Below are 21417 nucleotides of genomic sequence, written 5' to 3' on the forward strand. Positions count from 1 at the left end.
CTGTTTCTCCCATAACCAGCATTCATGGGTCCAGGAATCAAGGGGTGGAAGTGGAAGTGGCACCACTCACCATCACCCCTTAGTGATCCACTAGCAAAATTTTTGCTTCCTCTTCCTGAGATATTACATTCTGCTGGCCTAGAGGTCTTAGTTCCAGAGGGAGGAATGCTGCCACCAGGAGACACAACAACGATTCCATTAAACTGGAAGTTAAAATTGCCACCTGGACACTTTGGGCTCCTTATACCTTTACGTCAACAGGCTAAGAAGGGAGTTACAGTGTTGGCTGTCGTGATTGACCCAGACTATCCTGAAGAAATCAGTCTACTACTCCACAACGAAGGTAAGGAAACGTATGCGTGGAATACTTGAGATCCTTTAGGGCATCTCTTAGCATTATCATGCCCTGTGATTAAGGTCAATGGGAAACTACAACAGCCCAATCCAGGCAGGACTACAAATGACCAGGACTACAAATGACCCAGACCTTTCAGGAATGAAAGTTTGGGTCACTCCACCAGGAAAAAACCATGACCTGCTGAGATGCTTGCTAAAGGTAAAGGGAATACAGAATGGGTTGTAGAAGAAGGTAGCCATCGATACCAGCTACGACCAAGTGACCAGCTGCAGAAAAAGCACTGTAACTGTCATGAGTATTTCCTCCTCCTTTTGTTTAAAACACATTTGTACATGTATACACTTGTACTAAGAAAATATCTTCATTTCATTTCCTTTCTCCTTCATTATGTGGCATAAGATTTATTGACTTCACATCAGCATTTAAGTATTGTTAACTTTATGTATATGGGTTGGGGATTGGTGCGTTTCCGGTTGTATGAAGGACAGCTGTATTATGTTAGGTGTAATTATGACCTTATTATTGTCTTTATTTGAAGGTTATGTATGATCTCAGGAGATGCGCATGGGTTCAAGTTGACAAGCAGTGGACTTGTGATTGTTAATACTGAGTGTCAACTTGATTGGACTGAAGGATACAAAGTATTGATCCTGGGTGTGTCTGTGAGGGTGTTACCAAAGGAGATTAACTTGAACTGGCGCTCCTTGCTCCTCAGCCTGCAAACGGCCTATTGTGGGGCCTTGTGATCGTGTGAGTTAATATTTAATAAACTCCCCTTTATATATAGTCCATCAGTTCTGTTGCTGTAGAGGACCCTAACTAATACACCCCTCTTCCAACATTGGAGATTACAATTTGACATGAGATTTGGACAGGGACACAAATCCAAATCATATTGCCTTACTCCAGTCTAAGACCAAAAAATTGTGTTCATTCTCTGGCACTTTCCATCAGCAAGCTGGTTGCATCTGATTTTATCCTCTTGGTTCTGAGCACACTCACCTCTATTCTCGTGACTAGTGCTGTTTGTGACCCTATTTTAACCACTTCTGACCTAGGCACACCAATCGCTACCTAAGCTGCCACCACCGCCTCTGCTGTGTGGATTCTCACTCGAACCTGTCTGAGCGCCCCCCCGCCCCCGTCCCTGTGAGCAGCTTCTCCACTTGGGTCAGGTCCTCCCACATCTGCCCAGGAACACTCACCCCACCTTTGCTGGCCACCACAGTGTGGTAGATGATGTCACCTCTGTCCCAACCACGGCCACTGGCATGCCCATGAGTGAATCCAACTCTGTCATCTCCTCCTGCAGCTCCCTCCTTACGCCTAGTGATCACAGTCACAAGAGAAGCAGGGCCTGCCGCTTTGTTTATCAGCCTGCCCTCTTCTATTTGGGTGGCCGCTTCTGAAGTCAAATAGATCTTCCACTTCCGTACCCATGACGGTTACGTTTCCTCAACCTTCTGCTTCCTCTATCACCAACCCTGCCAGGTGACACATTCTACCTCCTCCTCTATATGACACCCACCTCTATTGTGAGGACACAGCCACAGGGGAATGGCTTTCTAGCATCTCTCCTCCCCCACCACCCCTCTCCTGAGCTACTCTCACCATAGGCATGTTAGATTCACCCCCTCTGCTCTAAGCACTCCCACTCCCCTTTAATTATCTCTGCTATGAATGCATTGTGTTGTGTGAACCCTGGAACCAGTCCTACCGCCCCCAGCTCTGTCACCATGGCCCCTGGAATGGACTCCACGGCCTCTGCTGCAGTTGTCTTGTGACCGGAATAGTCTCAAACACCTCTGACCTGGGTACATCCACTATGGGAGCATCATCTACCACCTCAGCCCCCTGCGTCAGGACCACCACAGGATCCACCCGTGAGCCAACTAGCAGCACCTCCCAGGAAATGGACCCGGTGTCCACAGGCACTAACACAGTTAGTGTGAGCCACACACCCACACATGTGATCAAACTGAGTGGACATTTACAGCCCCAGGCCCTCATGCTCATTTCCCTGGCCGTAGTCATGGTTGGTGTTGGACTATCAGTAGGACTGAGGTTTTGCCTTGGGAGTGACTGTGCATGGAAATGGGCAGAGACTTCCTGAGAAGATAGATCACCAGGAGGAATAGAATTGATGGAAAAGGGCCACTAGGCTATTAGCATGGAGAGGGGTCTGGAGAGTCACTTGTACCCTAGTCCAATCAACCAAGAGTGCAGAAGCAAATGTATAGTCCCACGAAGTCAAGTTTATCCGTTTGTTGCAAAATGGGAGGCTGTGTACCAGGGAGCTGAGGAGCTTCTCACCAAACAAAGGAAATGTCATTACAGTATTGGGGGAAATGTCATTATAGTATTGGGGGAAAGTGTGGATTTTTGGTGAAATTTAAATGAAAGAATTTTAAAAGACTCAAAAGAAAGCAGGGCTGTTTGTAAAGGGGTCACCGGCTGCTTGAAACTGAAATAGATTCAGTTTCCTTGGAAACTACAAAGTTAAAATGAATGTGGAATGTTGTATTCAGAAACCCCTTGTCTGTACCCCGGTTGGAATTGTAGGCTACTTCTCTGTGTCAGAGTCACTTAGAGTTTCCAGACAATAATGGGATATTTCCTTCTTACGGATTTAGAATCGAACAGCGAATTTGTAATAGTCGGTGGTTTTTAGAGAATGAAATTTTTCATTGGCTGAATCACTGCAAGTGAGTAGGTCACTGGATGTGAGTAAGGGTTGTGATGCTTCACACTGCAGTGCGCCCTGGGGTAATATATTCCTCTCAGTACCCCGCACAGCTGGTTCCACCTATGCTGTTATGCATCCACCTCCTGATGGACAGTGGCTGACTGCTACTTTTGAGGTCTGATTTTTAGTGTCTCATGTAGACCAGGGAGAAGGAGAAAGACAGAAAATACAAATGATAGATATAGCAGGAAGAAAGGAAGAAAGAAGGGAAGGGAGAAGAAGGGAGAAGAAGAAGAAAGAAGAAGATAGAAAGAAGAAGAAGAAGAAGGAGAAGAAGAAGAAAGAAGAAAGAAGAAAGAAGAAAGAAAGAAGAAAAGAAAGAAGAAATTAAGAAAGAAGCTGCTGCCAGGAATGGTGGCTCACACCTATAATCCCAGCACTTTGGGAAGCCAAGGCAGGCAGATCACTTGAGGTCAGCAGTTCGAGACCAGCCTGACCAAAATGGTGAAACCCTATCTCTACCAAAAATACAAAAATTAGCCTGTGTGGTGGTAAGCACCTGTAATCCCAGCTGCTCGGGAGGCTGAGGCAGGAGAACATCTTGAACCCAGGAGGTGGAGGTTGCAGTGAGCCAAGATCATGCCACTGCACTCCAGCCTAGGCTACAAGAGCAAAACTCTACCTCAAGAAAAAAAAAGAAGAAGAAGAAGGAAGAAGAAGAGGAAGGAGGTCCCATGTGAGAGGAAAGTGTCTGGGTGTGAATAGAAGAGCATTGAGAATATGATGGGAAATGTGTCTTTAAAATAGCTGGGAACTGTAGCACTAAAAAAAGCATCTTTGGAAAGTGATGAACATTTAGGTCCTCAACAGGTTTTTCACTTTCAAGATAAATAAAATCATAAGCTCCTTCCAGAGGTGAGAGTGGGGCACCCCCCATCTCATGCCTTTATGATTTTACCCAAGTGAAAACAAATTCCCTTTTCTAGGTACCTCTTAGCACACCTCAAATAGGCTGGAAATTTCAAAACTCTTCACTAAATGCTAAGAGAAGTTGATGGAGAAATGCTCTTCTGGAGAATGGAGGCCGTAGAAAAGCTGCCCCTAGAGTAGGGGAGGGTTTGACGTTCCAGAGGGCCCAGCCCTCTGCAGTTCTCGGTGCAGGTGTGACAGGCACTGGCCAGCAACAGACTGCGTTCTATTGTCCATCCTGGTCTTAATCTTCTATTCAAACATATTTTTCCTGTTCTATTTTAAGAAACAGAACATTTATATTTTCTCATTTTGGCTTTATGTATTCTGGTAAGTGGTTTGTAAATTTGTAGGATGAGCCAGAGTGCACAATACATAAATGAGAAATTCACACAAGCCACAAACAGTTAACATTATTTATTTATTTATTTATTTATTTATTTATTTATTTATTTTGAGACGGAATCTCACTCTGTTGCCCGGGCTGGAGTGCAGTGGCCGGATCTCAGCTCACTGCAAGCTCCGCCTCCTGGGTTTATGCCATTCTCCTGCCTCAGCCTCCCGAGTAGCTGGGACTACAGGCACCCGCCACCTCACCCGGCTAGTTTTTTGTATTTTTTAGTAGAGACGGGGGTTTCACCATGTTAGCCAGGATGGTCTCGATCTCCTGACCTCGTGATCCGCCTGTCTCAGCCTCCCAAAGTGCTGGGGCCACAGGCTTGAGCCACCGCGCCCGGCCAGTTAACATAATTTATAATCAACTTACCTGAGTTTCTTATTTCAGAGTCTCTGACCCCTCCCTAAGGGAAGAACAATATGTGACTCACCAGCCATGAGCAACCTCCTAAATGTTTAACATAAATATGTAATATTAGTAACTATCATTTTATTAACTATCTGCCAGGTATGAGGTCCAGGACCCAGAGTGCTTAGAGAGCATCATCTCTACTTTACTCTGCTCAGCCACCTTTGAGGGTGTGTACTCCTATTATCCCATTTTACAGACCAGAAAACTGGAGGCAGGGACATAAGTGACTTGCTGAAGACCACAGGACAAGGCCATGTAGAGCTAGGCTCTAATTCTGGTCTGCTTGAGATGGAGTTTTGCTCTTGTTGCCCAGGCTGGTGTGCGATGGCATGATCTCAGCTTACCCCAACCTCTCCGTCTCCCGGGTTCAAGCAGTTCTCAGCCTCAGCCTCCCAGGTAGATGGGATTACAGGCATGAACTATCATGCCTGGCTAATTTTGTGTTTTTAGTAAAGACAGGGTTTCTCCACAGTTGGTCAGGCTGGTCTCGAACTCCCGACCTAAGTGATCTGCCCACCTTGGCCTCCCAAAGTGCTGGGATTACAGGCGTGAGCCACTGCACCCAGCCCTTTTTTTTGAGACAGAGTCTCGCCCTGTCGCCCAGACTGGAGTGCAATGGTGCGATCTCAGCTCACTGCAACCTCCGCCTCCTGGGTTCAAGCAATTCTGCTGCCTCAGCCTCCCAAGTAGCTGGGATTACAGGCACATGCCACCATGCCCGGCTAATTTTTTGTATCTTTAGTAGAGACAGGATTTCCCCGTGTTGGCCAGGCTGGTCTCGAACTCCTGACCTCGTGATCCACCCGCCTCGGCCTCCCAAAGTGCTGGGATTACAGGTGTGAGCCACCCCACCCGACCCACAGTGTTTTTTAGATAGTTCTCCAAACTTTAACTCTTTATAGGCTCTCTCTTCTTTTTCTTTAAAAACTGAGGTGTAATTCTTACCAATAAAAAATGATAAGTATGCAAGGCAATAGATGTGTTAATTAACTTGATTTAATAATTTCACAATGTATACATATATCAAAACATCACGTTGTACACCGTAAGTATATGAAATATTTATTCACCAGCTCTGAAAGTGGGAAACACACAAACTGTGTTTCCTCTGCTCTCCTGTCACCACCAACACAAAACACTTCTGTGACCAAATTAAGGGGGAATTCTCCCCACCACTAAGCAAGCAATCAGCTCTGCAGCAGACACCAGCTCGGTGTCCTCCGATTCAGTGCTGGCCCTGCTTACCTGGAGATAGCATCAGATCCACAGATTGAGGGCTCAGTCCCTCAAGACCAACCCCTCCTTCCCGCAGGCTGCAAGTCCAGGCTTCTTGAACGTCTAACCAACTGGAACCAAGTTGGAGTTCTCATTACTCCTCTTTGGTTTCAATTAACTTGCAGGAGTGGCTCATTGAACTCAGGGAAACACTTACCTTTACTAGTTTATTACAAAAGATATTACAAAGGATACAGGTGAAGAGGCGTGGAGGGAGAAGGAGCAGGTAGCTTCCATGCCCTTCCCAGCACCCCATCCTTCAGGAACCTCCATATGTTCTCTGAGCCCTGGCCTTTGGGTTTTTACAGAGGCTTCATTATGTAGACACAATTGATTAAACCATGGCCACCGGCAATCAACTTCAGCTCCCTCTCCTCCCTGGAGGTTAAGAGTTAAGGGGTGGTGGCTTGGTCTTTCCAGTGAGTAGCCACCATCCTGAAGCCAACAGTCCACTCATTCGCATACAAAAAAATCACTTTGGAGTACCTAAGGATTTTAGGAGCTGCATGCCAGGAAATGGGTAGAAGTCCAAATTTATGTTTCACAATATCACATCAACTTAATACAGTTGGGGGAAAAATTAAAAGTTAAATTACACTTAAAAATAAAAAGAACAGCTGGGCATGGTGGCTCATGCCTGTAATCCCAGAACTTTGGGAGGCTCAGGTGGGTGGATCATCTGAGGTCAGGGAGTTCAAGACCAGCCTGACCAACATGGGGAAACCCCATCTCTACTAAAAATACAAAAAATACAAAAATTAGCAGGGTGCGGTGGGGTGCGCCTGTAATCCCAGCTACTCAGGAGGCTGAGGCAGGAGAATTGCTTGAACCTAGGAGGCAGAGGTTGCAGTGAGCGGAGATTGTGCTACTGCACTTCAGCCTGGGTAGAAGAACATGACTCCATCTCAAATAATAAAAAAAAAAAGAACAATATTAATAAAAAAAAATGCTGTACACAGATGAAAAAATTTTGAAGTATAATTTACAAAAGTAGGCAAATATTATTTGTACAGCTTGATTAATTTTAAAATGTGTAAACACTTGTATAACCATTACCCAATTTAAAATATAGAATATTTCTACCATCTGAGTAGTTTCTTTTGTGGCCCCTCCCAGATAATACCCACTCCATCAAAGGTAAACACTATTCTAGCTTCTATTTTATGAACTTTAAAAAAAATTTTCATTTTAATTTTTGGATGGGGTCTCGCCCTGTCACCCAGGCTGGAGTCTAGTGGTGCTATCTTGGCTCACTGCAGCCTCTACCTTCTGGGTTCAAGAGATCCTCTCGCCTTGGCCTCCCAGATACTAGGATTACAGGCATGAGCCACTGTACCTGGCTTTATGAACTTCTATTTATTTTTACCTGATCTCATAGACATGCAACCTTCTTTGTTGATTAACACAATAAAACACTCCCTATTCCTGGCCGACTCTACTCCCAGGTACAGGATGTGAATTTACCTTGTCTCTCTTTTTTTTTTTTTGTAGAGATGGGAGTTTCGCCATGTTGCCCAGTCTGATCTCTGGAATACCTGGGCTCAAGTGATCCACCCACCTCGGCCTCTCAAAGTGCTGGGATTACAGGCATGAGCCACCATTCCCAGACTTATCTTGTCTTGAAAGTTGAGCAGCACAGAACCCTACTAAGGTACAGGTATACTAATTAGGAAGGCTGTTTTCTCCAAGAAATAAATAAATGAGAGAAAGAGAGTCCTAAATATCATACACACACACACACAGGAAGACTTGATGAGAAAATAGACAATATTGAAAAGTGAAAATTTATGAGTTTTGACAATCATAAAGGTTTTAATGATAAGGAAGAAAAGGAGTTAACTACTAATATACATATATTTTTCTCTTTGAGAAAGATCTTTCTTTACTCCTGACAAATAGAGGCATTTATAACCTCCATGATCACAACCTTGGCCTTGGTCTATACCTGGACTCAGTCCTGGGCTCTAGGACATTCCACAGCCTGTGAAATGCAGTCATTCATGGAGGGGGACTTGAGATGGGACACACAGGAACACATGACTTTGGACAAGGAGTGGGCCATGAACTGAGCGACAGCTATGGAGATGTCTAGGGAGTGAATCATGGTGGGCGTTATGGACTTGGAGGAGGCTACAGCAATAACCATGAAATGCATCACAGAGGTGGTCACCAAGGAAAAGGAGAGTATGGGCATAGACTGGAAAATGGAAGGTGCTATGGAAAATAAAATCTCGGGGAAGAAGGGGGATCCTGGAGGAGAAGGTAATGACCATAAAATGGGTCAGGATGGACTTCCTTGAGGTCTCCAAGGAATTGGCCATAGAGATGGTCATGATCAAGATCAAGAAAAGAACCAGAGAAAAGAGCACAGAGGGTTTGGCCAATGGAACAGCCAGAAAAATAGGGAGTGGTTCTGGAGGAGACTTGCAGCCTCATCAGATTTGAGTGTGAGCTCAGGTGAAAATATCCCCCCAAGCTTAACGATGGTTTCAACTCTTGTTGGGAGGAGGGATCAGAATGATCAAGCTCAGAACAATTTCTCTTTGATCTCTCAACACACAAGTCAGAACTCTTTAGGTTTTGGCTTTCTACCGTTTCCTCAGGATGGAACCTGACCAGTAGGAGGAAGAATAAGATTATCACAGTTTATAACAATGGAGGGGGTAAAAGATGTCCCCTGAGAATTTGTAATTACATGACTTTCTTCATTTGGATTTGTAACTTCAAACTGTACAAACTGAGTAGCTCAGAAAACCCTCTTAGACTCACTCAGTGCCCTCCAGTTCTTCATCTTTGGGAAGAGCCTCCCTACTTCTTTGCCTCTTTCAAATGCTACATGATAAGTTAGAAGAAATTTACTGGGACAGTGCTACAAATTAAAATCTCAAAATACACCTGGCATCTATGTATTTATGTATTTGTGTTTGTCTTCTTTATTTTCCCTTTGTCTTTTATTATTGCATGCTTATTAAGTGCCAAACACTATGCTAGTGCCTGTAAATACATCACCATTTATGTCTCAAAACAATCCAATGACAACTTAAACTTCTGGCTATATAATGGACTACATGCCCTGACTGAAAATACACTGCAAAGCTAAGTTATGGACTTCAAAATCTCCTTGAAAGAGTCAGTGAATTGGCGTGAAAGTATGGAATGCTAAAATTACAGACTGAATAGGATCCAGGAGGTAAGGGAATTACTGAAGCCAACTTTTGCCAAACCCAAAGAACTTAAACTTCGGATATTACAGCTTCAGTTGGATCAGCCCAAGGTCTGGGGTGGGGAGGAATCACATAAATCTGTAACTTTCAGTGAGAAAGTAAACTAAAAATAAACCTGCCCCTCCTCTAAGGAAATGCAAGCAAAATTTCCTGTCTCTAAATTTGGTGCAGAGAAGGGTAGGGGGAGTATCCTTTGAGAAATAAATTGTAACCACAACAACCAACAATACCTTACTTACATGGTTTGTAGCCACAAATCATGCAGTCTAGGTAATTCAAAAGACCGCAATCCTATATTTTAATTTAAAATAATCCTGAAATTATACAGCATATATATGTATCAAAACATTAAATTGTACCCCATAAGTATATACAGTAACAATATGTTAATAAAAATTTTTAATTAAAAATATAATAATAAAATAATCCTCAAATGGTAATGTCTCCATATGCTTGGAAAAAACATGCAAATTCTCTGTGAAAGATCATACCTTAATCTGTAATTCCAGAATTTGGGGAGGCCGAGGCAGTAGGATTGCCTGAGTCCCGGAGGTCGAGGCTGCAGTGAGCTACGCCAGTGCCACTGCAACCTTGACCTCGACAGATAACATTCCAAGAAAAATAAATTTATAGTCATGATTCTCAAATCATAAGTGAAAACAGACACCATGAGTGAAAACCAGCAAGGAAGAAAACAAAACCAAAAAACTAGACAGCAGTATCAGATCCTCAAGGACTTTAGGTATTGAAATTATTAAATGCAAAATATAAGGTAAGTAGGTTTAAACGTGTTTCATGACTTTATTTTTAATTTTTTAAATTTTTACTGCTTGTGGTACCTAGTAGGTGTATATGTTTATGGGGTACATGAGATGTTTTGATTACAGTCATGCAGTGTGAAATCAGCACATCGTGGAGACTGGGGTAGCCAACCCCTCAAGCATTTATCCTTTGAGTTACAAAAAAATCCAATTACACTCTTTATGTTATTTTAATATATACAATTAAGTTATTATTGACTATAGTTACCCTGTTGTGCTATCAAAGAGTAGGTCTTTTCATTCTTTTTTTCATTCGTTTTTTTTAAATTAATTTAATTCATTTAATTAATTCATCCTTTAACCATCTCTACCTCCCCCAGTCCTCCCACTACCCTTCCCAGCCTCTGGTAACCATCCTTCTAGTCTCTAGGTCCATGAGCTCAATTGTTTTTTATTTTTAGATCCCACAAATAAATGAGAACATGCAATGTTTGTCTTTCTGTGTCAGGCTTATTTCACTTAACATAATGATCTCCATGGCCAGCCATGTTGTTGCAAATGACTGGATCTCATTCTTTCTTTGTGGCTGAATGGTGCTCCACTATGTATACCTACCATGTTTTCTTTTCTTCCCCCCCCCACCCCCGAGACGGAGTCTTGCTCTATCACCCAGGTTGGAGTGCAGTGGCTCAATCTTGGCTCACTGCAAGCTCCGCCTCCCAGGTTCAAGCAATTCTCCTGCCTCAGCCTCCTGAGTAGTTGGGATTACAGATGCCTGCCACCACGCCTGGCTAATTTTTGTACTTTTAGTGGAAATGGGGTTTCACCATGCTGGCCAGGCTGGTCTCGAACTCCTGACATCATGATCTGACCGCTTCTGCCTCCCAAAGTGCTGGGATTACAGGCGTGAGCTACTGCACCCGGCCTGTATCACGCTTTCTTTATTCATTCATCCATTAATAGACACTTCCAAATCTCAGCTATTGCAATTAGTGCTGCAACAAACGTTGGAGTGTGGATATCTCTTTGATACACTGATTTCCTTTCTTTTGGGTGCCTACTCAGCAGTGGGGTTGCTGGATCATGTCACGGCTTTATAATTGTCTGCTAACACCCATTCTCCATCTTTAACAACAGAACTCTCAAATGGCAGCTGAGCATACGTCTACCCAGCTAGAGACAGTCTTTCTCAGTTTCTCTTGCAGCTGAATGTAGCTGTGTGACTGTGTTCAGGATGAGGGTGTGTGAGCAGACAACAATAATCTTTCATGAAGTTAAAAAACAAGATGGAATTAAAATACTTGACGATATTACGGTATGACTTGGGAGATGGGTAATACGAATTAAAATGTTCTGATATCGAGTAAAGATATTAATTACATTAGGCTCTGATAAGCATGCGTGCTACAAGTTTCAGAGTAGCCTCTAAAAGGTGACATTTGGACTTGAATCCAGGATCTCTGTTTCTAAATAATTCTGGAGGAAGAAAATTCTTAGAGTGCTATTGGCTTTTCAGCTGCAGAATACTGGCGCTTCAGAAGCATTGCTGGGAGTCCAGGACCCAAGCTGTCACTGAGCATTCCCACATACCTGAGCCTGTGGAACTTCCCATCACAGCCACTAGACAGACTCACTTCTGAGTCTTTCCCAGCACACCGCTGACCCTTTCTGATTCTCCAGCTCACTCATTCAGAGCTCCTTCATGTCTTCAGCCACCTCCTGTTTGCCAGCTTCCTTCTAACAGAACTTGCATGTCAGGAAAGCGTGTTCGCCTACAAATAAACTATCTGAGAGACTCTGTCTTCCAGGAAGTTTCTCGTCATTGATGGGGGAAATGCAGACAACTCACTTTGGTCATTGCTATAGTTTGGATACGGTTGTTAGACTCTGCCAAGTCTCATGTTGAAATTTGATCCCCAATGTTGAAGGTGGAGCCTGGTGGGAGGATTTTGGGTGGTTGAAACAGATCCCTCATGAACAGCTCGGTGCCATTCTCAAAGCAGTGAGTTCTCATTCTTAATTCTCACAAGAGCTGGTTGTTGAAAAGATCCTGTCACCTCTTCCATTCCTTCTCTCCAGCTTCCTCTCTCTTGCTATATGATCTGTGCAAACCAGCTCCCCTTCTCCTTCAGCCATGAGTGGAAGTTTTTTGAAACCCTCACCAGCGCAGATGTTGGTGCCATGCTTCTCGTACAGCCTACAGAACCGTGAGCCAAATAAGCCTCTTTTCTCTATGTCACCCAAAGTCAGGGATTCCTTTATAGCAACACCAATGGACTAGGACAGGAAATACAGACTGTATATTGGAACCCCATCAGCCTGATCACAGATGCCATCTCAGACCTCCCCAAACCCTCTGCTCATTTGGGTCTCTTCAGTCACGTTCATTTAGCTGTTTCCTCTCTGCTGGCCATATCCAAGTGTCCAGACCAAATTCAAGGCTCCTCCAGGACTTGGACCGTTGATCTCCCTTCTCCCACCTTGTGTCCTGATATGTCACTGTGTCTCTCCCTGCGGGGTGTACTCTCCTGAGAGATGCTTCCTTGGAACTGAAGCAGAGGCCCATCAGAAGGATCTCAGGGTGGAAAGGCTTCTATAGAGCCCTCTGGAAACAAAAACAAAACAGAGGGGAGCTCCTATGGTTGACGGTCAGCAGGAGACCCTACCCTCCTTCTCCTGCTATGAGTCTGACAGGGGACATATTCAGTACTCTCCCACACCCTCAGTTCCCATGCCCCAGAGACCCCAAACATGTTTTCATTATCTCTCTTCATTATGTCTTCTAGATCTCTCTTCCCCTGTTCCTTCAATGTGCATTGTTGAGTGCCTACTGCATACTCAGCAACATTCCATTTGTCTTCTGCCCATGACCCAGCAGCCCAGACTCCTAGTTACTGGTCTCTTTTGGGTCCCCTATTACTGTCTGCTGTAGAGATGTGAGGTCCTACCCTCTTGGCTCAGCTCATTAGGGCTTCTTTCATGCTAAAGCAGGCCTACAGGACTTCCTGACCAGAAAACAAATTCTTGAGCTGGAACAGGTTTCTAACACGATCCCTGCTTCAAAGGGTGGGTCCCTTCCACTCTGACAACCATGATCTCCTTATCCCATTCTACTTCCTGCTGCAACCCAGCCCAGCACCCTGCCTAGTGTGACCACGTCATTCTCCTTTCTCACCTTCCTCTTGACCCCCGCTCTATTCCTTCCCAGGCTTGGTATCATTCTGTCACCTGCCTGTAGTTGACAGACTGTCAGGTCAACTGCCCCACCCCTCCCCAGACCGTATGAAGCTATAAAGGCCCCTGCAGCTCTTTCACAACAGAGAAAGAGGCAACTACATTGCCTGGAAGAAGCCTAAGGAAGTCAGACATCCAGCTGCCCACCCCTGAGCCCAAGATTCTTCCCAGGAACACAAACGTAGGATACATATGCTCCTGGAAGCACCAGCCTTTATCTCTTCACCTTCAAGTCCCCTTTCTCAAGAATCCTCTGTTCTTTGCCCTCTAAAGTCTTGGCACATCTAGGACCCAGGCATCTTGCTTTCCAGCCACAAAGAGACAGATGAAGATGCAGAAAGGAAATGTTCTCCTTACGTTTTGTCTACTATTGCTTTTAGAAGCCGGTGAGTGATTTTATTTAAAAGTGGGTGGTCTGAGAACCTTTGAGGAGTTGGAAGAGACGTGACCACTACTGGGGCTAGCTCTGCTTCTCTTCCATAGAATGAGGATCATCATTTTACTCTAATCACTTCGGCCTAACAATGTATGTCACGCAGGAGGCAGTCAGACACAGTGGTTAAAATTGGTCTCTGGTCTCACGTGGCCTACGTCTGAATTATGGCTCCATCTATTAACTGTGTACTTTAGGTCATTTCCTTCTCTGTGCCTCAATTTCTGCATCTCTAAAATGGTAAGAACTTATGTGATATGGTTGGGGGTTTAAATATTAATAACAAGAAGAGTTGGCTGCTTTTAAAATATCACTCTTCTGGTGGGGCACGGTGGCTCATGCCTTTAATCCCAGCACTTTGGGAGGGTGAGGCAGGCAGGTCATTGAGGTCGAAGTTCAAGAACAGCCTGGCCAACATGGTGAAACCCTGTCTCTACTAAAAATACAAAAATTAGCTGAGCATGTTTGCTCACCCCTGTAGTCCCAGCTACTCAGGAGGCTGAGGCAGGAAAATCTCTTGAACCCAGGAGGCGGAGGTTGCGTGAGCTCAGATGGTGCCACTGCACTCCAGCCTGGGTGACAGAGTGAGACTCTGTCTCAAAAAAATAAAATAATAAAACAAGGCCGGGCCTGGTGGCTCACGCCCGTAATCCCAGCACTTTGGGAGGCCAAGGCGGGTGGACGTCTTGAGGCCAGGAGTTTGAGACTAGACTGGCCAATATGGTGAAACCCCACCTCTACTAAAAGTATGAAAGTTAGCCTGGTGGGGTGGCTTATGCCTACAATCCCAGCTACTCAGGAGGCTGAGGCAGGAGAATCGCTTGAACGTGGGAGGCGGATGTTGCAGTGAGCCGAGATCTGCACTCCAGCCTGGGCGGCAGACGGAGACTCCATCTCAAAAACAAATAAATAAATAAACAATAACATAAAATAAAATATCACTCTTCCATATTCTACAAACTCAATTTCTCTCCTACCCCTACACCTAATTCCACGTCGGCCTCCCACGTACAGGCTGGGGAGGTCGAATGTCTTCATCCTTCAGGGAAATAAAGGGCAATGATTTGACATAACCTTAACTCCAGCCAAGCCTCCAAGAAGTTAAAAACCTTCCCTCTATCTTTATACATTGGTTTACAGCCCTTAATCCTGGGAGCTCTTATGTATTTGAGCTACATATAACTCGTTCTTCTCTGGCCTTGGCCATACTGATCAAGGGCCCCGGAACTTGAATGCATATAGTCACCTGGCTTCTTGATGAAGATGCAGGCTCCTGGACTCCATCTCAAACTCTAATTCATTTAGTCTAAAATGATTTGCTTAAGAATATTTTCAACATGCTCCCTTAAGTAATTCTGATATAAGTGTTTTCTGAATATTATTCTGAGAAATATTTTCCAAGCAGGAAGCAATACTACTTAAGAAAAAAATTGATCAATATATACTAGTTTCACCTAGTCCTACAATTCTTTTATAATCCTTTTAATCTGGCCGGGCGCGGTGGCTCAAGCCTGTAATCCCAGCACTTTGGGAGGCTGAGACGGGCGGATCACGAGGTCAGGAGATCGAGACCATCCTGGCTAACACAGTGAAACCCTGTCTCTACTAAAAATACAAAAAACTAGCCGGGCGAGGTGGCGGCGCCTGTAGTCCCAGCTACTCGGGAGGCTGAGGCAGGAGAATGGTGTGAGCCCGGGAGGCGGAGCTTGCAGTGAGCTGAGATCTGGCCACTGCACTCCAGCCTGGGTGACAGAGCGAGACTCCGTCTCAAAAAAAAAAAAAAAAAAAATAATAATAATAATAATCCTTTTAATCTGTATTGTATCTTGGATAGCAGAATGTGGAATAAGCTTACCTACCACTAAAACTAGATGATGTAACTCTGGTGTTGGGGGTGGGTGGGTGACTTAGCTTAGTCTCCACAAGTGCAGGATTCAGTAGCCTGGGTTCAGTTTCCTGTTCCACCACTCGCTAGCTGTGTAAACTTGGGCCAGTGTCAACATTTTTGTTTTTTTTTTTGAGCCGGAGTTTTGTTCTTGTCGCCCAGGCTGGAGTGCAATGGCTCGATCTCAGCTCACTGCAATCTCTGCCTCCCGGGTTCAGGTGATTCTCCTGCCTCAGCCTCCCAAGTAGCTGGGATTAATGCCTGGCTAATTTTGTATTTTTAGTAGAGATGGGGTTTCTCCATGTTGGTCAGGCTGGTCTCAAACTCCTGACCTCAGGTGATCCACCCACCTCGGCCTCCCAAAGCGTTTGGATTACAGGCATAAGCCACTGCACCCGGCCCAGTGTCAACATTTTTAAGCCTCAATTTCTTCATCTCAGCTGGTGATAATAATAGCATCTATGTTATAGGGCTGTAGTGAGCATTAAATAAAATTATTTACGTAATGAATTTAGCCAAGCAGTAAGCAGAAAGCATATATACACAATATATATTTGTCACGATATGATTTCTTCAGCAATAAATCCCAGTGGGACTAGCACCTCTGCCAACACTGGACCCACTGTGACCTCCAGTGGGGCCAGCACAGTCACCAACTCAGGGTCCAGTGTGACCTCCAGTGGGGCCAGCACAGCCACCAACTCTGACTCCAGCACAACCTCTGGTGAGGCCAGCACAGCCACCAACTCTGAGTCCAGCACAACCTCCGGCGGGGCCAGCACAGCCACCAGCTCTGAATCCAGCACACCCTCCAGTGGGGCCAGCATAGCCACCAGCTCTGAGTCCAGCACAACCTCCAGTGGGGCCAGCACAGCCACCAGCTCTGAGTCCAGTACAACCTCCAGTGGGGCCAGCACAGTCACCAGCTCTGACTCCAGCACACCCTCCAGTGGGGCCAGCACAGCCACCAGCTCTGAGTCCAGCACAACCTCCAGTGGGGCCAGCACAGCCACTAGCTCTGAGTCCAGTACAACCTCCAGTGGGGCCAGCACAGTCACTAGCTCTGACTCCAGCACAACCTCCAGTGGGGCCAGCACAGTCACCAGCTCTGACTCCAGCACAACCTCCAGTGGGGCCAGCACAGCCACCAGCTCTGAATCCAGCACACCCTCCACAGGGGCCAGCATAGCCACCAGCTCTGAGTCCAGCACAACCTCCAGTGGGCGCAGCACAGCCACCAGCTCTGAGTCCAGTACAACCTCCAGTGGGGCCAGCACAGTCACCAACTCTGACTCCAGCACAACCTCCAGTGGGGCCAGCACAGTCACCAGCTCTGACTCCAGCACAACCTCCAGTGGGGCCAGCACAGCCACCAACTCTGAGTCCAGCACAACCTCCAGGGGGACCAGCACAGCCACCAACTCTGAGTCCAGCACAACCTCCAGGGGGACCAGCACAGCCACCAACTCTGAGTCCAGCACAAACTCCAGTGGGGCCAGCACAGCCACCAACTCTGACTCCAGCACACCCTCCACTGGGGCCAGCACAGCCACCAGCTCTGGGTCCAGTGTGACCTCCGCAGGCTCTGGAACACCCGCTCTGACTGGAACGCACACAACTTCTCACAGAGTTAACACAAGTGCCTCTACTGCAGTGAGTGGGGCGAAGCCTGGGGGGTCCCTGCTGCCATGGGAAATCTTCCTCATCACGCTGGTCTCGGTTGTGGCGGCCGTAGGGCTGTTTGCTGGGCTCTTCTTCTGTGTGGTGAGTGCCTAATATGTAAGAAAACGCCTGGGGGAAGGAGCAGCAGAAACACAGGGAAATGGGTGTGAATAGAAGGGGTCTCAAGTCAGAGGTGGGTAGGGAGGAAGGGAGATCAGGAGAGAGTAACACAGAGAAATGGCAAGTCAAAGCAGAGGAAGCTGGTGACTTGCGGGAAAAGGGGGCCATAGAAAGGACTGGAGGAACAAGAACTAGGAAGGAGTGTGGTTGGAAGTGGGAGAAGATTCCAGAAGGTGTCTGTGGTGAAGGCTTGGGAGACAGGGATGCCATTCTGAAACTATTGACTCTTCTTTTTCTAGAGAAACAGCCTGTCCCTGAGAAACATCTTTAACACAGCTGTCTACCGCCCCCATGGCCTCAACCATGGCCTTGGCCCAGGCCCTGGAGGGAATTGTGGAGCCCCCCACAGGCCCAGGTGGAGCCCTAACTGGTTCTGGAGGAGACCAGTATCCTCGATAGCCATGGAAATGAGCGGGAGGAACAACGGACCCTGAGCAGCTCCCGAAGCGAGTGCCGCATTCTTCAGGAAGGAAGAGACCTGGGGACCCAAGACCTGGTTTCCTTTCATTCATCCCAGGAGACCTCTCCCAGCTTTGTTTGAGATCCTGAAAATCTTGAGGAAGACATTCCTCGCCTCTCTTGCCTTTACCAGACACTGGAAAGAGAATACTATATTGCTCATTTAGCTAAGAAATAAACACGTCTCATTTAACACACATGACAAAGAGAAGCTGTGCTGTGCCCCAGGGTGGGTGTCTGTAGCTCTGAGATGAACTTCTCAGTTATAGGAGAAAACCCCCATGCTGGACTCTATCTGGCATTCAGAATCTCCACAGTAAAATCCGGAGACCTCATTCTTATCTGTGTGTCTGCATTTTCTAATCCTTTTTGCCCCAGGCAAGGTCCCTGCATCTCTGAGACACTCCAGTTGGCGGCAAAATTGACTTGGGAGAGATAAGGAGGGAGGGCGGGTGCCAGGATGCTGCGGGCTCGTGTGTGACGCCTGTGGTACACAGCGATCAGGTTGTGATACGTGAAGAGCCGAGAGCAGGTTGAGGTGGAGGTAGGTACAACTACCTGCTCTGTGTGTGTGTGGAGGGGGGGCGGGGGGTGCATATTCACTTGAAGTTGAGGTTCCCAGGGCATTTCCATGTGCTCCAGGCCTGACTACCCATCAGGGTGGAGGAGCTGGTGACACTCGTCTCCCTAAGAGTGCTCCCTTGGGGAGCAGAGAGACGGTGTTCCCTGGATTCCCAAAGGAAAGACTTTCTGGTCTGCTAAGGTCAAATCTTCCAAGAGTCTCTTGGCAAAGACCTGAGATTCTCATAAATCCCCTCCCAGAAGAGCTGCACGTATCCTCTTCATGAGTCCAGGGAAGAGGGTCCTCCAGGTCTTGGAAGACAGAGGGGAGTTGCTTTGGAGGCTAAGTTCCTCTGAGTCCACGAGGTAATGGAGGGCTCCTACCTGGGACAGAGCCCTCAGCAGAGAATTAGCAGTCTGTTGGTGGGTTCACCCCAACTCACAGCAGTAGAAACTCCTCCATCTTCCACCACTTACTGGGTTTCTCCAGTGTCAGCAAACCAAAGAGTTGGATCTTACCAATACGGCTATAGGAAAACAGCCTGTTGCATGGTAAGAGTGATACCATCTTGAAGTGAAACCACCATGATGGCCATTTTTTTTTTTAGATGGAGTCTTGCAGTGGTGCAATCATAGCTCATTGCAGCCTTCCACTCCTGGACTCAGGCATTCCTCCTGCCTCAGCCTCCTAAGTAGCTGGGACTACAGTTGTATGCCACCACAACTGGCTAACTTTTAAAATTTTTTTGTAGAGAGAGGGCCTCACTTTATTGCACAGGCTGGTCTTGAACTTCTGGCCTCAAGTGATCCTCCTGCCTTGGCCTCCCAAAGTGATTACAGGTGTGAGCCACTACACCTGGCCAGATAACAAGTGTTTGACTCCTGCCATACCAAGGTGTTCTGCATCAAGGCTTTAAAACAATGCCTGTAGCATAATTAACGTCTCACAAAGATGCTTATCTAACTTCCCCAGCAGTCATGGGTTTCGGCAAGAAAGTCTGCGATGTGACCAGTTGCACATATTTTCTCCTAAAAGCTTACTCTAGAAAGGATATTTTTTGGAGAGGGAGTGCAGGAATCCACCATCTTGTGGCCACCTCAGACATCACTTCTGTTTGGAAGTCTCCATTAATATTTCTCTGTGAGAAACTGGATTTGTCAGTCTCTTTCTTTGATCTCTTTTCCCCTCAACCTTTAGGGGTAGATTTGTGTAGACCTGCTCACGGTAGAACATTTGGTGATCCCCCAGCCAGGAGCTGGGAGAACAAGGAATGGGTAAGGAGAATGAAGCATCTGTAAGGAAATCCCAGGGTGTCAGCCACGTCTGTGTAGGGTTGGACGGCACAACTGTTCGATACCTGTGCACCTCTGTGTGAGTGCAGGGATGCCTTGAAAATGCCTGGTGGCCTGGAGCAGTTTTAACCGAAAGCTGCATAGTGCACCGGGGTTCGGAAGGGCGGCCAATGGCCGCTGCAGTAGGTTGGCTGCTTCTTTTGGCAATGAAGGTCCAGCTAGCAGCAGAAGCCAAAATTAAATGTCTAGAGAAGGAATTGTAACTAGAAAAGAACATGTAGCTCTCCATGTCTCTCCTCGCAGCCAACTTAGCAAACAAAATTGAAGACCGAGAGACAAAAATTGAAACGTTAGCATGTAGATTTGTTCATCTAGGGAGAAGGACATGGAAATGACCAAAAATCAGAGCTCTCATAAGAAACCCCAACTGGGATATGAAAACTTGGAATCCCTGGGATTGTTATGAAGAGGAAGACTGATGACACAGAAGTCACAGGTGTGGAGGGGCATGGAGATCATTGGCAAGCTCGCTGGCTCATGCAAAGGAAAGCAAAACATAACACCTGTAGCAAAACGGGGTCAGCTGATACAGGAGACTCTCACTGTCAGGGAATCTACTGCTGCAGAACTCCTAGAGATTGCAAAGACTTTTAAACAACTACCTAGGGAATCCCTGGCTGCTTGGATGGCCTGATTGTGGGACACAGGGGTTGATGATATTTCCTTAACAGGAGAAGCAGAAAAAATGGGTAACATCACCACCCATACAGCCCTGCAGCAGCATCTTTGTTAAGGCAAGGCAGACACAAGGGAGTCATAGCTTATGGACTGGCTCATTCTAGCTATGAGGGAGGCTTGACCTAATGAGGGAAATTTATTGGGAAGGATGACCTCCTGGCAGTCAACAGAAAAGGCCCAGGGGCTTCTCTAAGAATTAGGAATGAGTCAAGTCCTCTATGTTTGGGTTCTTACAGGACTTAAAAGTTTTTTCCTGCAGGGATAAAAAATACATTGCTGCAAGGTGCACCAGGAAAATGGCACAGCCCTTGGCTGACGTTATTGAGTCATAGAAATGGGACGAGATGTATGTGATGTGGGAAGGCACAGAGAGGCCGAGGCAGGTAGATCACTTGAGGTCAGGAGTTTGAGGCCAGCCTGGAAAACATGGTGAAGCTCCACAGCTACTAAAAATACAAAAATTAGCTGGGTGGTGTGCCTGTAATCCCAGCTACTTGGGAGGCTGAGGCAGGAGAACTGCTTGAACTCAGGAGGCGGAAGTTGCAGTCAGCTGAGATTGTGCCACTGCACTCCAGCCTGGGCAACAGAGTGAGACTCCGTCTCAAAAATAAAATAAAATAAAATAAAATAATTAAAAAGGCCGGGCGTGGTGGCTCATGTGTAATCCTAGCACTTTGGGAGGCCGAGGTGGGCAGATCACCTGAGGTCAGGAATTCAAGACCAGCCTGGTCTTGAATGGTGAAACCTCGTCTCTACTAAAAATACAAAAATTAGCTGGGCATGGTAGCAGGTGCCTGTAATCCCAACTACTCGGGAGGCTGAGGCAGGCGAATCAGTTGAACCCAGGAGGCGGAGGTTGCAGGTTGCAGTGAGCCGAGATCGTGCCATTGC

General features: G+C 46.3%; 1 protein-coding gene and 1 pseudogene across 1 annotated transcript; both read left to right on the forward strand.

The window, feature by feature from the left end:
- The first annotated feature begins 2034 nt into the window (after window positions 1-2034).
- Window positions 2035-8323, forward strand: LOC115897014 (annotated as a pseudogene).
- Window positions 8324-13389: 5066 nt separating this feature from the next.
- Window positions 13390-18129, forward strand: MUC21 (mucin 21, cell surface associated). Its single transcript, XM_010368242.2, has 3 exons — window positions 13390-13701; window positions 16211-17397; window positions 17715-18129. Exons 1-3 carry the CDS (start codon window positions 13641-13643, stop codon window positions 17907-17909), a joined length of 1443 nt encoding a protein of 480 aa, XP_010366544.2. The 5' UTR covers window positions 13390-13640; the 3' UTR covers window positions 17910-18129.
- The last annotated feature ends 3288 nt before the right edge of the window (window positions 18130-21417 follow it).

The sequence above is a fragment of the Rhinopithecus roxellana genome, chromosome 4 (genome assembly GCF_007565055.1).
Source record: "Rhinopithecus roxellana isolate Shanxi Qingling chromosome 4, ASM756505v1, whole genome shotgun sequence".
NCBI classification, from domain to species: domain Eukaryota; kingdom Metazoa; phylum Chordata; class Mammalia; order Primates; family Cercopithecidae; genus Rhinopithecus; species Rhinopithecus roxellana.

Excerpts from the sequence above, each read along its gene's own strand:
- MUC21 (XM_010368242.2), top strand. The coding sequence starts at position 13,641 with ATGAAGATGCAGAAAGGAAATGTTCTCCTTACGTTTTGTCTACTATTG. Across the intron at positions 13,702-16,210 it reads ACTATTGCTTTTAGAAGCCG|CAATAAATCCCAGTGGGACT; the intron begins GTGAGTGATTTT and ends TGATTTCTTCAG. Across the intron at positions 17,398-17,714 it reads CTGGGCTCTTCTTCTGTGTG|AGAAACAGCCTGTCCCTGAG; the intron begins GTGAGTGCCTAA and ends TTCTTTTTCTAG.